Below are 14747 nucleotides of genomic sequence, written 5' to 3' on the forward strand. Positions count from 1 at the left end.
GTCATATATAGCCTTTATTATGTTGAGGTAAGTTCCCTCTATGCCTACTTTCTGGAGGGTTTTTAACATAAATGGGTGTTGAATTTTGTCGAAAGCTTTTTCTGCATCTATTGAGATGATCATATGGTTTTTATCCTTCAGTCTGTTAATATGGTATATCACATTGATTGATTTGCGTATATTAAAGAATCCTTGCATTCCTGGGATAAACCACACTTGATCATGGTGTATGATCCTTTTAATTTGCTGTTGGATTCTGTTTGCTAGTATTTTGTTGAGGATTTTTGCACCTATGTTCATGGGTGATATTGGCCATTAGTTTTCTTTCTTTGTGACATCTTTGTCTGGTTTTGGTATCAGGGTGATGATGGCCTTGTAGAATGAGTTTGGGAGTGTTCCTCCCTCTGCTATATTTTGGAAGAGTTTGAGAAGGATAGGTGTTAGCTCTTCTCTAAATGTTTGACACAATTTGCCTGTGAATCCATCTGGCCCTGGGCTTTGGTTGTTGGAAGGTTTTTAATCACAGTTTCAATTTTAGTGCTTGTGACTGGTCTGTTTATATTTTCTATTTCTTCCTGGTTCAGTCTCGGAAGGTTGTGCTTTTCTAAGAATGTGTCCATTTCTTCCAGGTTGTCCATTTTATTGGCATATAGTTGCTTGTAGTAATCTCCCATGATCCTTTGTATTTCTGCACTGTCAGTTGTTACTTCTCCTTTCTCATTTCTAATTCTATTGAGTCTTCCCCCTTATTTTCTTCATGAGTCTGGCTAATGGCTTATCAATTTTGTTTATCTTCTCCAAGAACCAGCTTTTAGTTTTATTGATCTTTGCTATTGTTTCCTTCATTTGTTTTTCATTTATTTCTGATCTGATCTTTATGATATCTTTCCTTCTGCTAACTTTGGGGGTTTTTTGTTCTTCTTTCTCTAATTGCTTTAGGTATAAGGTTATGTTGTTTATTTGAGATGTTTCTTGTTTCTTGATGTAGGAGTGTATTGCTACAAAGTTCCCTCTTAGAACTGCTTTTGCTGCTTCCCATAGGTTTTGGGTCGTCGTGTTTTCATTGTCATTTGTTTCTAGGTATTTTTTGATTTCCTCTTTGATTTCTTCAGTGATCTCTTGGTTAATAGGTAGTGTATTGTTTAGCCTCCATGTATTTGTATTTTTTACAAATTTTTTCCCATGACTGATATCTAGTCTTATAGCGTTATGGTAGGAAACGATACCTGATATGATTTCAATTTTCTTAAATTTACCAAGGCTTGATTTGTCACCCAAGATATGATCTATCCTGGAGAATGTTCCATGAGAATGTGAGAAGAAAGTGTATTCTGTTGTTTTTGGATGGAATGTCTTATAAATATCCATTAAGTCCATCTTGTTAAATGTATTGTTTAAAGCTTGTGTTTTCTTATTTATTTTCATTTTGGATGATCTGTCCATTGGTGAAAGTGGCGTGTTCAAGTCCCCTACTATTATTGTGTTACTGTCAATTTCCCGTTTTATGGCTGTTAGCATTTGCCTTATGTACTGAGATGCTTCTATGTTGGGTGCATAAATATTTACAATTGTTATATCTTCTTCTTGGATTGATCCCTTGATCATTATGTAGTGTCTTTGTCTCTTGTAACAGTCTTTATTTTAAAGTCTATTTTGTCTGATATGAGAATTGCTACTCCAGCTTTCTTTTGATTTCCATTTGCATGGAATATCTTTTTCCATCCCCTCACTTTCAGTCCATATGTATCCCTAGGTCTGAAGTGGGTCTCTTGTAGACAGCATATATATGGGTCTTGTTTTTGTATCCATTCAGCCAGTCTATGTCTTTTGGTTGGAGCATTTAATCCATTTACATTTAAGGTAATTATAGATATGTATGTTCCTTTTACCATATTCTTAATTGTTTTGGGTTTGTTATTGTAGGTCTTTTCCTTATCTCGTGTCTCCTGCCTAGAGAAGTTCCTTTAGCATTTGTTCTAAAGCTGGTTTGGTGGTGCTGAATTTTCTTAGCTTTTGCTTGTGTATAAAGGTTTTAATTTCTTGTCGAATCTGAATGAGATCCTTGCTGGGTAGAGTAATCTTGGTTGTAGGGTTTTCCCTTTCATCACTTTAAATATGTCCTGCCACTCCCTTCTGGCTTGCAGAGTTTCTGCTGAAAGATCAGCTGTTAACCTTATGGGGATTCCCTTGTATTTTATTTGTTGCTTTTCCCTTGCTGCTTTTAATATTTTTTCTTTGTATTTGATTTTTGATCGCTTGATTAATATGTGTCTTGGTGTTTTTCTCCTTGAATTTTCCTGTATGGGACTCTCTGCGCTTCCTGGACTTGATTAACTACTTCCTTTCCCATATTAGGGAAGTTTTCAACTATAATCTCTTCAAATATTTTCTCAATCCGGTTCTTTTTCTCTTCTTCTTCTGGGACCCCTATAATTCGAATGCTGGTGCACTTAATGTTGTCCCAGAGGTCTCTGAGACTGTCCTCAATTCTTTTCATTCTTTTTTCTTTATCCTGCTCTGCAGTAGTTATTTCCACTATTTTATCTTCCAGGTCACTTATCCGTTCTTCTGCCTCAGTTATTGTGCTACTGATTCCTTCTAGAGAATTTTTAATTTCATTTATTGTGTTGTTCATCATTGTTTGTTTGCTCTTTAGTTCTTCTAAGTCCTTGTTAAACATTTTCTTTATTTTCTCCATTCTATTTCCAAGATTTTGGATCATCTCTACTATCATTACTCTGAATTCTTTTGCAGGTAGACTGCCTATTTCCTCTTCATTTGTTTGGTCTGGTGGGTTTTTACCTTGCTCCTTCATCTGCTGTTTCTCTGTCTTCTCATTTTGCTTAACTTACTGTTTGGGGTCTCCTTTTCCCAGGCTGCAGGTTCATAGTTCCTGTTGTTTGTGGTGTCTGCCCCCAGTGGCTAAGTCTGGTTCAGTGGGTTGTGTAGGCTTCCTGGTGGAGGGGACTGGTGCCTGTGTTCTGGAGGATGAGGCTGGATCTTGTCTTTCTGGTGGGCAGGACCACATCCGGTAGTGTGTTTTGGGGTGTCTGTGACCTTATTATGATTTTAGGCAGCCTCTTTGCTAACGGGTGGGGTTGTGTTCCTGTCTTGTTAGTTGTTTGGCACAGGGTGTCCAGCACTGCAGCTTGCTGGTCGTTGAGTGGAGCTGGGTCTTAGCATTGAGACAGAGATCTCTGGGAGAGCTTTCGCCATTTAATATTACATGGAGCTGAGAGGTCTCTGGTGGACCAATGTCCTGATCTCGGCTCTCCCACCTCAGAGGCACAGGCCTGACACCCGGCCAGAGCACCAAGACCCTGTCAGCCACATGGCTCAGAAGAAAAGGAGAAAAAAAGAAAGAAAGAAAGAAAAAAATAAAATAAAACAAAATAAAGTTATTAAAATAAAAAACTAAAAAATTTATTAAAAATTAAAAAATTAAAAATTAAAAAAAAGAGAGCAACCAAACCAAAAAAACAAATCCACTAATGATAACAAGCGCTAAAAACTATACTAAAAAAAAAAAAAAAAAAAAAAATACGGAGAGACAGAACCCTAGGACAAATGGTAAAAGCAAAGCCATACAGACAAAATCACACACAGAAGCATACACATAAACACTCACAAAAAGAGAAAAAGTAAAAAAATATATATCGTTGCTCCCAAAGTCTACCGCCTCAATTTTGGGATGATTCATTGTCTATTCAGGTATTCCACAGATGCAGGGTACATCAAGTTGATTGTGGAGATTTAATCCGCTGCTCCAGAGGCTGCTGGGAGAGACTTCCCTTTCTCTTTTTTGTTCGCACAGCTCCTGGGGTTCAGCTTCGGATTTGGCCCCGCCTCTGCGTGTAGCTCACCTGAGAGCATCTGTTCTTCGCTCAGACAGGAGGGGGTTAAAGTAGCAGCTGATTAGGGGGCTTTGGCTCACTCAGGCTGGGGGGAGGGAGGGGTACGGAATGAGGGGTGAGCCTGCATCGGCAGAGGCTGGCATGACATTGCAACAGCATGAGGCGTGCCGTGTGTTCTCCCGGGGAAGTTGTCCCTGAATCACGAGACCCTGGCAGTGGCTGGCTGCACAGGCTCCTGGGAGGGAAGGTGTGGCTAGTGACCTGTGCTTGCACACAGGGTTCTTGGTGGCTGCAGCAGCAGCCTTAGCGTTTCATGCCCGTCTTCGTGTCTGCGCTGATAGCCGCGGCTCGCGCCCGTCTCTGGAGCTCGTTTAGGCAGTGCTCTGAATCCCCTTTCCTCGCGCACCCCGAAACAATGGTCTCTTGCCTCTTAGGCAGGTCCAGACTTTTTCCCGGACTCCCTCCTGGCTAGCTGTGGCGCACTAGCCCCCTTCAGGCTGTGTTCACGCAGCCAACCCCAGTCCTCTCCCTGGGATCTGACCTCCGAAGCCAGAGCCTCAGCTCCCAGCCCACACCCATCCCGGTGGGTGAGCAGACAAGCCTCTCAGGCTGGTGGGTGCTGGTTGGCACCGATCCTCTGTGCGGGAATCTCTCTGCTTTGTCCTCTGCACCCCTGTTGCTGCGCTCTCCTCCATGACTCCAAAGCTTCCCCCCCCCCACCACCCCCGTCTCCGCTAGTGATGGGGCTTCCTAGTGTATGGAAACCTTTCCTCCTTCACAGCTCCCTCCCAGAGGTGCAGGTCCCGTCCCTATTCTTTGGTCGCTGTTTTTTCTTTTGCCCCACCCAGGTACGTGGGGAGTTTCTTGCCTTTTGGGAAGTCTGAGATCTTCTGCAAGCGTTCAGGAAGTGTTCTGTAGGAGTTGTTCCACATGTAGATGTATTTCTGATGTATTTGTGGGGAGGAAGGCAATCTCCACGTCTCACTCCTCCACCATCTTGAAGGTCCTCCCTGGATTCAAATCTTGATTTCATCATTTACTGATGTTCTTACATACAATAAATAAGACTACCGGTACTTACTCTATAGTATTGTGTGGATTAAATGAATTAATACATGTAGAGCACTTAGGATAGTGCCTAGAACAAAGAAAGCAGCTATTTATTAATATTTTAACATAGTAGTAGTTCAATTACTACTATTTGTTGAGAAGTTCACACTGCAAAACATATCATAAGTGCTAGAAGTATAAAGGTTTCCAAAACAGAAATTTACTACCTGTATGGATATTACATTCTAGTGAGGCAGTAAAGAAAGACAATAAACAAACACATACATGGTATAATGTTGGGCAGTGCTAATAGCTACGAAGAAAAAATGTGGGAATACTATATAGAATGTTGGAGGTGTTATTTTACACAGGGTAATCAAGGGTACATTCTTTAGTGAAATGAATGAGCAAGTGGATATCTAGGGGGAAGAGTAAAGTTAAAAACAACAACAAAAGGTCACTGTGGCTGACAGAAGACCATTTTAAGGACTCTGGATTTTAATCTGAGTGTGATGAGAAGATATGAAAGAATTTTGAGCATAAAATGGTTAAGTAACAGGGAGATATATTTCTTTCTGAGTATATCTTATTTCAGTCTTAAGTCCCAAATAACATTTCCCCTCATCCATTTTCCCCTCAAGAAAAGTTATTGCTAACCAGCAATAATAATCAATAAAAACGGGAGTTATTCTCAACAGATTTTTTCATAACATCCCAAACCACTCCAACTTCACCTGGATGGAGGGTTTTGACTAGACAAAGGAGGAGTAAGCAGTTATTGCCATTAAGAGATTCTACCATCCAGTAATTTGTTATCAATGTTTCTAGTTTTACTCATTAGTTAACAAAAAGTACGATTCTCTGTTTTTGGCAGCTTTCTTTAGCCACGTCAAGTTAAGCACTGTGAGGATAAGTAGTGACATAGTGTTCTCTTAAAGAGAGAAGTGATAATAACAACAATAATAAACATGGTAGTGAATAGGAGAGCTGTGATTAGAGTACTACACTCTATAATGTCTCTTAAAACAAAACCAAAAAAAATCTATTGTTTCTTTTTGGAAGTAACAGACCAAAGCTATATATAAATCAGCCCTTTAGTATTACCTTTGTTTAGCCTAGAAAAGTAGTTAAGCAAAAACAAAGACTTTTCTACACTTAACAGTAAGAGCCATGAGGAAAAAATATCAACTTCAGAGTCTGTAAGAAGTGAAACATAAAAGATTCCATATTGAGCTGAAAATAGCCAGAAGAGTTATCATCAGATACTTGGTGGGGAGGACCTGGAAATTATGTTATCTGTTTACAATTAAACTAAACTAATATTTAGTAATAAATATACATTCCACTAATCTGTATACATATAGTTCTGGCAACATAAATGAGCTAATGTAGAGTCTCTTTTTGGCCACAAACACAAAGAAATACTTGATTTAAAAACAGCTCTTAGAATGCTGAAACCTCTGGACTACCTGATGAAAGTACAAAAACCAATCCCCTGGATGCTTCCACAATGCACTGAAGGAAAATAATACCTGCTGCAGGTAAACTTACAAGCAAAAATTAAGAGAGGAAATAACTGGTCATGACAGAGAGAGCACATGCAACAGACCAAAAGAACATCACCCTAATAACTTGCGATAACAGAAAAAAAATCAGAAAGTGACTATAACTTAAGTATTATATAATTAAGGAGATAAAAGGAGAATGAGAAGCTATGTTAAAAAACCAGGCTACCATAAAAGAAAGGATGGAGATGAAAAAGAACCAAACATAAATTCTAGAAATGAAAAAAGTCATTAAATGGATTAAGTAGCAGATTAGACAAAGGGTAAAAAAAACTGAAAAGCAAATCTGAGAAAATTATCTAGAATACAGCAAAGATAAATCACGAAATTGAGGTTAAGAGATACAGAGCAGTACTAATCCAAGTTTGATCTGTGGAGCACTGCCAGTCCACAGATTGTTACTGGACTAGTTCGTGATACAGAAAGTGAGAGTAAGCATTTGCAACAATTTGATATTATTGTGACATTCTTATATTTTACAAGAATAATGGTTCACAATTGATTGGAAATTAAAAACAATCTTTCAGCACAGATAGTTTGAGAACCACTGACACACAGAGGTAGAAATAGGGAGTGTTCACTGTACAACCTATAGTTAACAGAAGGAGTTACAGGAGAGAATATAGACAATGGGGGAGCATCCACACTTGAAAAGATAAGAGTAAAAATTTCCTGGGAATTCCCTGATGGTCCAGTGGTTAGGACTCTGAGCTTTCACTGCCCCAAGGGCCCGGGTTCAATCCCTGGTTGGGGAACTAAGATCCTGTAGGCCGTGTGGTACAGCCAAAACAAAATAATAATAAAAAAATAATAAATAGTACTAAAATTATTTGATACTCAAGAAGACATGAGAAGTAATATGAATTAAGAGCATGAAATGGAATCCTGGACCTATGACTTCTAAATTGTGTGTCCATGGACAACTTATTTATTCTCTCTGAGTTGCAGTTTCCTGATCTTTAATGGAAATTATAGTACTACCAAAACAAGAGTGTAATGGGGGAAATACATAATATATTTAAAATGTGTAGCACAGTGTCAGGTACACCACAGGCACTCAAATATTAGCTGTTCTTTTTCTTCTTAATTAACAGAATCCCCAAAGTGGACAATAGCTAGTAGCAGAGTCTAAAGAAAATCTATTCTTAAAACCCACCCTGGGGACTTCCCTGGTGGCACAGTGGTTAAGACTCCACGCTCCCAATACAGGGGGCCTGGGTTGGATCCCTGGTCTGGGAACTAGATCCCACATGCATGCTGCAACTAAGAGTCCGCATGCCACAACTAAGGAGCCCACCTGCTGCAACTAAGGAGCCCGCCTGCCACAATGAAGACCTGGCGCAACCAAATAAATAAATAAATAAATATTTTAAATAAATAAATAAATAAATAAATAAATTAAAACCCACCCTGACAGTTCACATTATCTTCTTGCTACCAAAGCAGAACTAAATTATTTTGTACTTAAAAGATAATTTTCAAATATTTAGATGAAAATGAATGTCTTTACATTTGAACAAAGCAAGTATTAAAATTACCTCTACAAGCATCTTTCCAAAAGTTTTCCTCTCCAGGGCATACTTGGTAGCTTCATCCAAAGCTCTTTGTGCTAGTCCCACAGCACCAGCTGCTACCTAGTATTTTAACATTTTACAAAGCAAAAGTTCATGTTGTCTTTAAAACACCCGTATAATGGCTATTTGCCTAAAATCTAAGTTAAGGGTTATACAAAGAGAAGCTGACCTATACCCTAAGGCAATAAAGGGTGGGGGAGATAACAAGCATTTAAATTTATATTATTTATGAATTAAAGGTTAATGGAAGGCATTTGTAAGGCACAGGATCATAGCCTAGAGACAAGTCATTCTTTCTGTTTAACAAGGGAAAGCTTCTCGGGGGAAATACTCCTAATGAGTGAGGGAAGAGGAATGAGTACACATCAGCAGGAATGATTAAGTGTGAAATGCTTCTTTGTAAATCGAACAACTATAGTAATTTCGTATTTACTAAAATAACTTCTGTAACAGCAAGAGTGTTGAAGAATTCTAAAACAAACAAAAAACAATATCCCTCCATCCTTATAAAAGAAGCAGATATTAAAAAAGAAATACAGACCAAGAATACAGTGTTAAAATAAAACTATTCAGTGTAATAAATGAAAAATCCTATAAAGGTTATTAAGTCATATTACTTACTAGAGGTCTGGTTTTATCAAAAGCTCCCATTGCAATTTTGAAACCAGCTCCCTCACCAATTAAAACATTTTCCTTAGGTACTCTCACATCTTCAAAGACAATTCCTCTTGTATCTGAACATCGCTGGCCCATATTCAATTCCTAATAAGGAAAACAATATACATTAGGGAACATTTTTTGAGCTAGCATGTATTCTTGCTTTAACCACTGTTTTATGACTTTTCTGCAACTGTCTTAAACAGAGGTGGACAAACTATGGCCTGCAATGCCTGTTTTGTAAAGATAGCTTTATTGGACTACAGTTGTTACTGAGTCCAAGCTCGCTCTGCTCGCCACACGACAGGCAAATGAATCGGAGACGAGGTGTTGGTGGGAATGTAAATTGGTGCAGCCACTACAGAAAACAGTATGGAGGTTCCTCAGAAAACAAAAAATAGGGTTACCATATGATCCAGCAATTCCACTCCTGGGCATATACCCAGACAAAACTATAATTCGAAAAGATACATGTACCCCTATGTAAATAGCAGCACTATTCACAATAGCCAAGACATGGAAACAACCTAAATGTCTATTGACAGATGAACGGATAAAGGTGTGTGTGTGTGTGTGTGTGTGTGTGTGTGTATTTTATATACACACACACACACAATGGAATATTACTCAGCCATAAAAAAGAATGAAATAATGCCATTCTCAGTAACATGGATGGACCTAGAGATTATCAGACTAAGTGAAGTAAGTCAGAAACAGAAAGGCAAATACAATATGATATCACTTATATGTGGAATCTAAAATATATGACAAATGAACATATCTATGAAACAGAAACAGATTCACAGACATAGAGAACAAACCTGTGGTTGCCAAGGAGGCGGTGGAGGTGGGGGAGGGAAGGATTGGGAGTTTGGGATTAGCAGATGCAAACTCATATATATGTATATGATGGATAAACAACAAGGTCCTACTGTATAGCACAGGGAACTATATTCAATATCCTGTGATAAAACATAATGGAAAAGAATATGAAAAAGAATATATATATGTATAACTGAATCACCTTTGTGTACAGCAGAAATTAACACATTATAAATCAACTACACTTCAATAAAATATATATATGAAAAAAGAAATTGCCAAGGTAGCTATATCCCCTCAACATTTCATTTAAAAAATTTTCAAACCAACAGAAGAATTGCAAGAGTAGTAAAATGAATACCTCATCTTTACCTAGATTTGCCAATTTTGGCACATTTCCTTTATTTCTGTGTTTTGTAGGCGTGTATAACTATTAGCATTATTTGCTGAATTATTTGAGAGGAAGCTGCAGATATCGTGACCCATCTTAACAATTTAATCTCGTTTTTAATAAGCAGTGTGAGAAGCAGGGGCAATGGGAACATAGAGCTGTAAACAAATTCTTTAATTTACTTGATTTAATATTAATAATCTGCTTCCAGGCTTGAAAAAATAGTGACAGTAATATATAGTTTGACTGAGGAAAAAAACAACATCTCTTTGTCTTTATAAGTTGATAAACTCTAATACCTTAGACCCTCACTCAGACATAATGAGAAAACACTGTTTACGAAAACAGTTTTACTGTATCCTGTTTCCCAGACTCATCCCAAACACCAGAACATTTAAAATCAAAATGCTTCCTGGACTCATCTCAAGCCATATAATTTCTAAAACACAAAACATTTTGAAAAACATCGGATTTCACAAATTTGTAAAATTCTGATAATTTCAAAAAAGACTTAAGGAGATTTAAATATATACAATATAACTATCTATCTCTCTCACTAGAAAATTAGATCCTCAAGGGCAGGATCTAATTTTTTCTGTTTTGATCCATACAGTATCCTCAATACCTTGAATAATGCCTAGCATATAGTATGAACTCAATAATAAATATTTATTGAATTAGAGATTTGTTTTAAAGTGAGAAAATGGGAAAAAGGAAAGTGAGACTAGACATATCAAGATAAAATCAGAAGTCGGTTTACTATGTAATAAAATATAATCTGTCAGGACGTTTATGTTTTCTAGAGACGGCCATAAATTTGGCCCTGAGTTTTCTAGCAACCATCCCTAAAAAGGAAACATGAATAAAACATAAATAAAAACAAACCAATTGCTTGGAAGAAGCACAACCATTCTTAGTACTTCTATTTTGTTATATACAATAATCTCATTATAGTTTTATTTGTAAAGTGCAGTCTACCTTTAATATCTATCTTAAAAGAAAGTATAGAATAATACAGTGTAGGAAACTGCACTGGGCAAGTTTCTAGGACATGTTAGCACTGATCTCAACTCTGTCTCTTAAGTATGTAACCTTGAGTAAATCATTTCACTTGGATTTCAGTTTCAGTGTTCAGCAAACAGACCATAAAAAATGTGTAGGGTATCTTCCACTTTTAACATTCTACGGCCTAAAAGGGAAAGTACCCCTCTTACATACATTAGCAACATGCTTCCATTTTAAAGAGGCTTTCGTACAAAAGAGAGATTCTCATGGCTTTTAATAAAACATACAAATACATATGACTGGTTTAGAAGTTTGCATAACTTGGTCAACTCAAAGTAGCCTTTCCAGTTCAGGTTATGCCACCCTTAGTCTAATATCTGACAAGATAATCTGAATCTTTACCCATTTGGAAGAAAATTCATGTAACTCTTTTTTTTTTTTTTTTTTAATAAATTTATTTGTTTTATTTATTTATTTTTCGCTGCGTTGGGTCTTTGTTGCTGTGCGCGGGCTTTCTCTAGTGTGGCGAGCAGGGGCTACTCTGTTGCGGTGCGCGGGCTTCTCATTGCGGTGGCTTCTCTTGTTGCGGAGCACGGGCTCTAGGCACGTGTGCTTCAGTAGTTGTGGCACATGGGCTCAGTAGTTGTGGCTCGCGGGCTCTAGAGCGCAGGCTCAGTAGTTGTGGCGCACGGGCTTAGTTGCTCCGCGGCATGTGGGATCTTCCCGGCCCAGGGCTCAAACCCGTGTCCCCTGCACTGGCAGGCGGATTCTTAACCACTGCACCACCAGGGAAGCCCCATGTAACTCTTAATTAACTTCCATAATCCCTCCTTTGCCTTAGATATAGACATCATTTAGTCATTAATAGGTTTTCTTTTTTACAAATTCACTTTGGAAAAAAAGAGTTTTACATTTGTAAAACTGCATCTCCTCTTCCTTTTCTCAGAGTTATAATCTTAAATCATGCTTCCTTAGGTCTCACTAGGACTACTTTAATGACTTCATTTCTTTCCTTCTTGATTTACTAAATTTTAAACTCTTTTCTCTTTAATCTACTTTAAATGCTACTGCTAAATTATATCCACGCATTCAGATTACCATGCTTTTGTTTCTTTTTTTTTTTAATATATTATTTTTTATTTTTGGCTGTGTTGGGTCTTCGTTGCCGCACGCAGACTTTCTCTAGTTGCAGCGAGCGGGGGCTACTCTTCGTTGCGGTGCATAGGCTTCTCATTGCGGTGGCTTCTCTTGTTGCACAGCACGGGCTCTAGGCGCACCGGCTTCAGTAGGTGCAGCACGTGGGCTCAGTAGTTGCGGCACGCGGGCCCTAGAGCACGTGGGCTCAGTAGTTCTGGCGCGTGGGCTCTAGAGCGCAGGCTCAGTAGTTGTGGCACACAGGCTTAGTTGCTCCGCGGCATGTGGGATCTTTGTGGGCCAGGGATTGAACCCATGTCTCCTGCATTGGCAGGTGGATTCTTAAGCACTGCGCCACCAGGGAAGTCCCCCATATTACTATCCTTTTCAAATATGTTAAATTACCTTTTCTTGTTCAAATAAAATTTTTCTTGCCTTCCCACATTCAAGGCTCTTTGCCATTTCTACACTTTCTCAGGAACAGATTTTTCTCTTAGTGTTGTATGAACTTGGGTAATCAACTTATGTCACATTGTTTTAATCCATAAAATGGGCATAATGTCACTTATCCTACACGAAAGGTTGCTGTGAGCAAAGAAAAAGAATGGGAAAGTGTTTTGAAATATCTAAAACTCTATTATTGGGCAGGCCATACAAATGATAGTTTGATTTCTGCTTCATTATCCCTCACAGCTGTTATTGGCATTCTCCATAGACTGGCACCAAGAATGGCTACTCTTTCAAATAATTACTTGACACGACTATTCTCAACTTAAAAATCTTTAGCAAGGACTATTTCATCCAATAATATCAAAAGCAGATTTATTTTTATTGCAACTTAATACAACCAAAATGTTTTCAATAAAGGAAACTGAAATTAGTAATTTTGAAATTTATAGTTAAAATAATATTGGAGGCCTTAATCACTGATAAATACACACTTTACCTTTCTTCCAACCTGTACTCCTGGGGTGTCTGCTTCCACAATAAATCCAGTAAAGGCTTTACTAGCAGGAGCCTTAGGATCCAGATCAGAACGAGCCAATAAAAAATACCTAATACACATACACATACATGATGATAGATAATGGTATCAGCAGATAACATATGGTGACTCCCATCTCAGTTAATCCTCCCAAAAATCTCAATTGTTATTACCCCCATTTTATAGATGAAGAAATGAAGAGTCAGAGAGGTTTAAAAGCTCACCCAGATCACATACTTACAACATGGCAGAGCTAGTATTTCACCCCACATTTACTTCTTAACTAATATGGTATCTAACTTTTTTTTTTGTAGTTTGATGGACAAGTAAAAATTCCTTGTATCAAGATAACATAAAATAAAGTATGTGTGTGTTGGAACTGTCACTTTTTCTTTCCCAAAACTAGTTTAAGTATTTAAGGGACAAGTTATCTGGAAAAGGAGGGTAAATGGGGCTGCCTGTGAAAAGAAATGAGATAGTGACCCCTATGTTCTGACTACTGTCTTCTTCATGCAGCAAAATCAGAGTTTCTGTTACAGCTGAATTATTATGAATATCTCCTGGGTTTTCTCTCCAGAAGAATTCTTCCCAGGAAGATTTAAAAATAAAACATGAGGAAAAAAGGCAAAACATCCAAATATCCATGTAACCTATGTTCTAAATAGCCTGGTATAGGAGAATTTTTTTTAATTTCTTAAACAACTAATTTATTTTCTATGCTTAAAACTAATAAACTATCATCTACTCTACAGTTTTACTTAATAGTTTAAAAAATAGTAAAAATTGTTTTCTAGTTTCATATATTACCTAATTTGTCTTACTACATGATGTGCTGTACTTAATTCTTAAAATTGTGAAAGCTTCTACTTGCATTGCTGGATTTCCCTCAACTTGTTACATTTTAATCGTTTCTTCACTTTTTTATTACTTGCTGATATTATGATAACTTACTTAAAGATAATGATATAGCACTCTATAATACTGGACACTCATAAAGTGATTGACATATTTAAAATAAACAGTAAACTCACTCTCAGGAATAATGCTTTTCTTGCCAAAAAATAGCACCGAAGAGCACACATATATACTGAATCAGAATTTTTGCAGACAAGGAAAGACAGCCCATTTTTAGTTCATTATACCAATGACCAGAAGGTCCTTCTTCTGTAAGTTTCTATTTATATACTTGTAGTGATGAGTAAATACATTTTTCCCATGACCACTTAACACACACTAGATAGAACTGTTGTTGAAATTCTTGTCTTTATGTTGAGCTATACTCTACATTTTTCTCACTTTCACACATTTATTCTAAACTGACTTTCTGAAGCAAACATACAAGCCTACTCTTCCATGTATGAGACATTATTTAAAAATTTTTAAAATTCTTCCTACACAACCAAATCTAATTTCTTTACTCTTCATAGGACATGTTTTCTGTGCTCACCCTAATGAAGGACATTTACTTGCTTCTGAATTTATTTCATTTTGTCAATGCATGTCTTAAAAAGTGTTGCCCAGAACTGTTACCATTTTTTTCCTGCTTGTTTGATGTTATACTTCTATTACTTCAGCAAGAAATTACATTCGCTTCTTAAAGGCAGATACATCACACTGTTGATTCCTATAGAACCTTTCTTCATCTTTTTCCCACAAATAATGCTATTAAATATGTTTTCCTTCAACATTTTATATTAATACAAGGGATTT

General features: G+C 37.4%; 1 protein-coding gene across 3 annotated transcripts in view; it reads right to left on the minus strand.

Annotated features, from left to right (window-relative positions):
* Window positions 1-14747, minus strand: part of ACADM (acyl-CoA dehydrogenase medium chain) — a 47895-nt gene that overhangs the window by 10175 nt on the left and 22973 nt on the right. For all 3 annotated transcript variants that reach the window (XM_061186437.1, XM_061186435.1, XM_061186436.1), the window contains 3 exons: window positions 12999-13107; window positions 8665-8805; window positions 8008-8103 (listed from right to left, as the gene is read on the minus strand). In XM_061186437.1, coding sequence (XP_061042420.1) covers window positions 8008-8103; window positions 8665-8805; window positions 12999-13107 — 346 coding nt within the window. The remainder of the gene's footprint in view (window positions 1-8007; window positions 8104-8664; window positions 8806-12998; window positions 13108-14747) is intronic.

This window comes from Eubalaena glacialis, chromosome 3, assembly GCF_028564815.1.
Source record: "Eubalaena glacialis isolate mEubGla1 chromosome 3, mEubGla1.1.hap2.+ XY, whole genome shotgun sequence".
NCBI classification, from domain to species: domain Eukaryota; kingdom Metazoa; phylum Chordata; class Mammalia; order Artiodactyla; family Balaenidae; genus Eubalaena; species Eubalaena glacialis.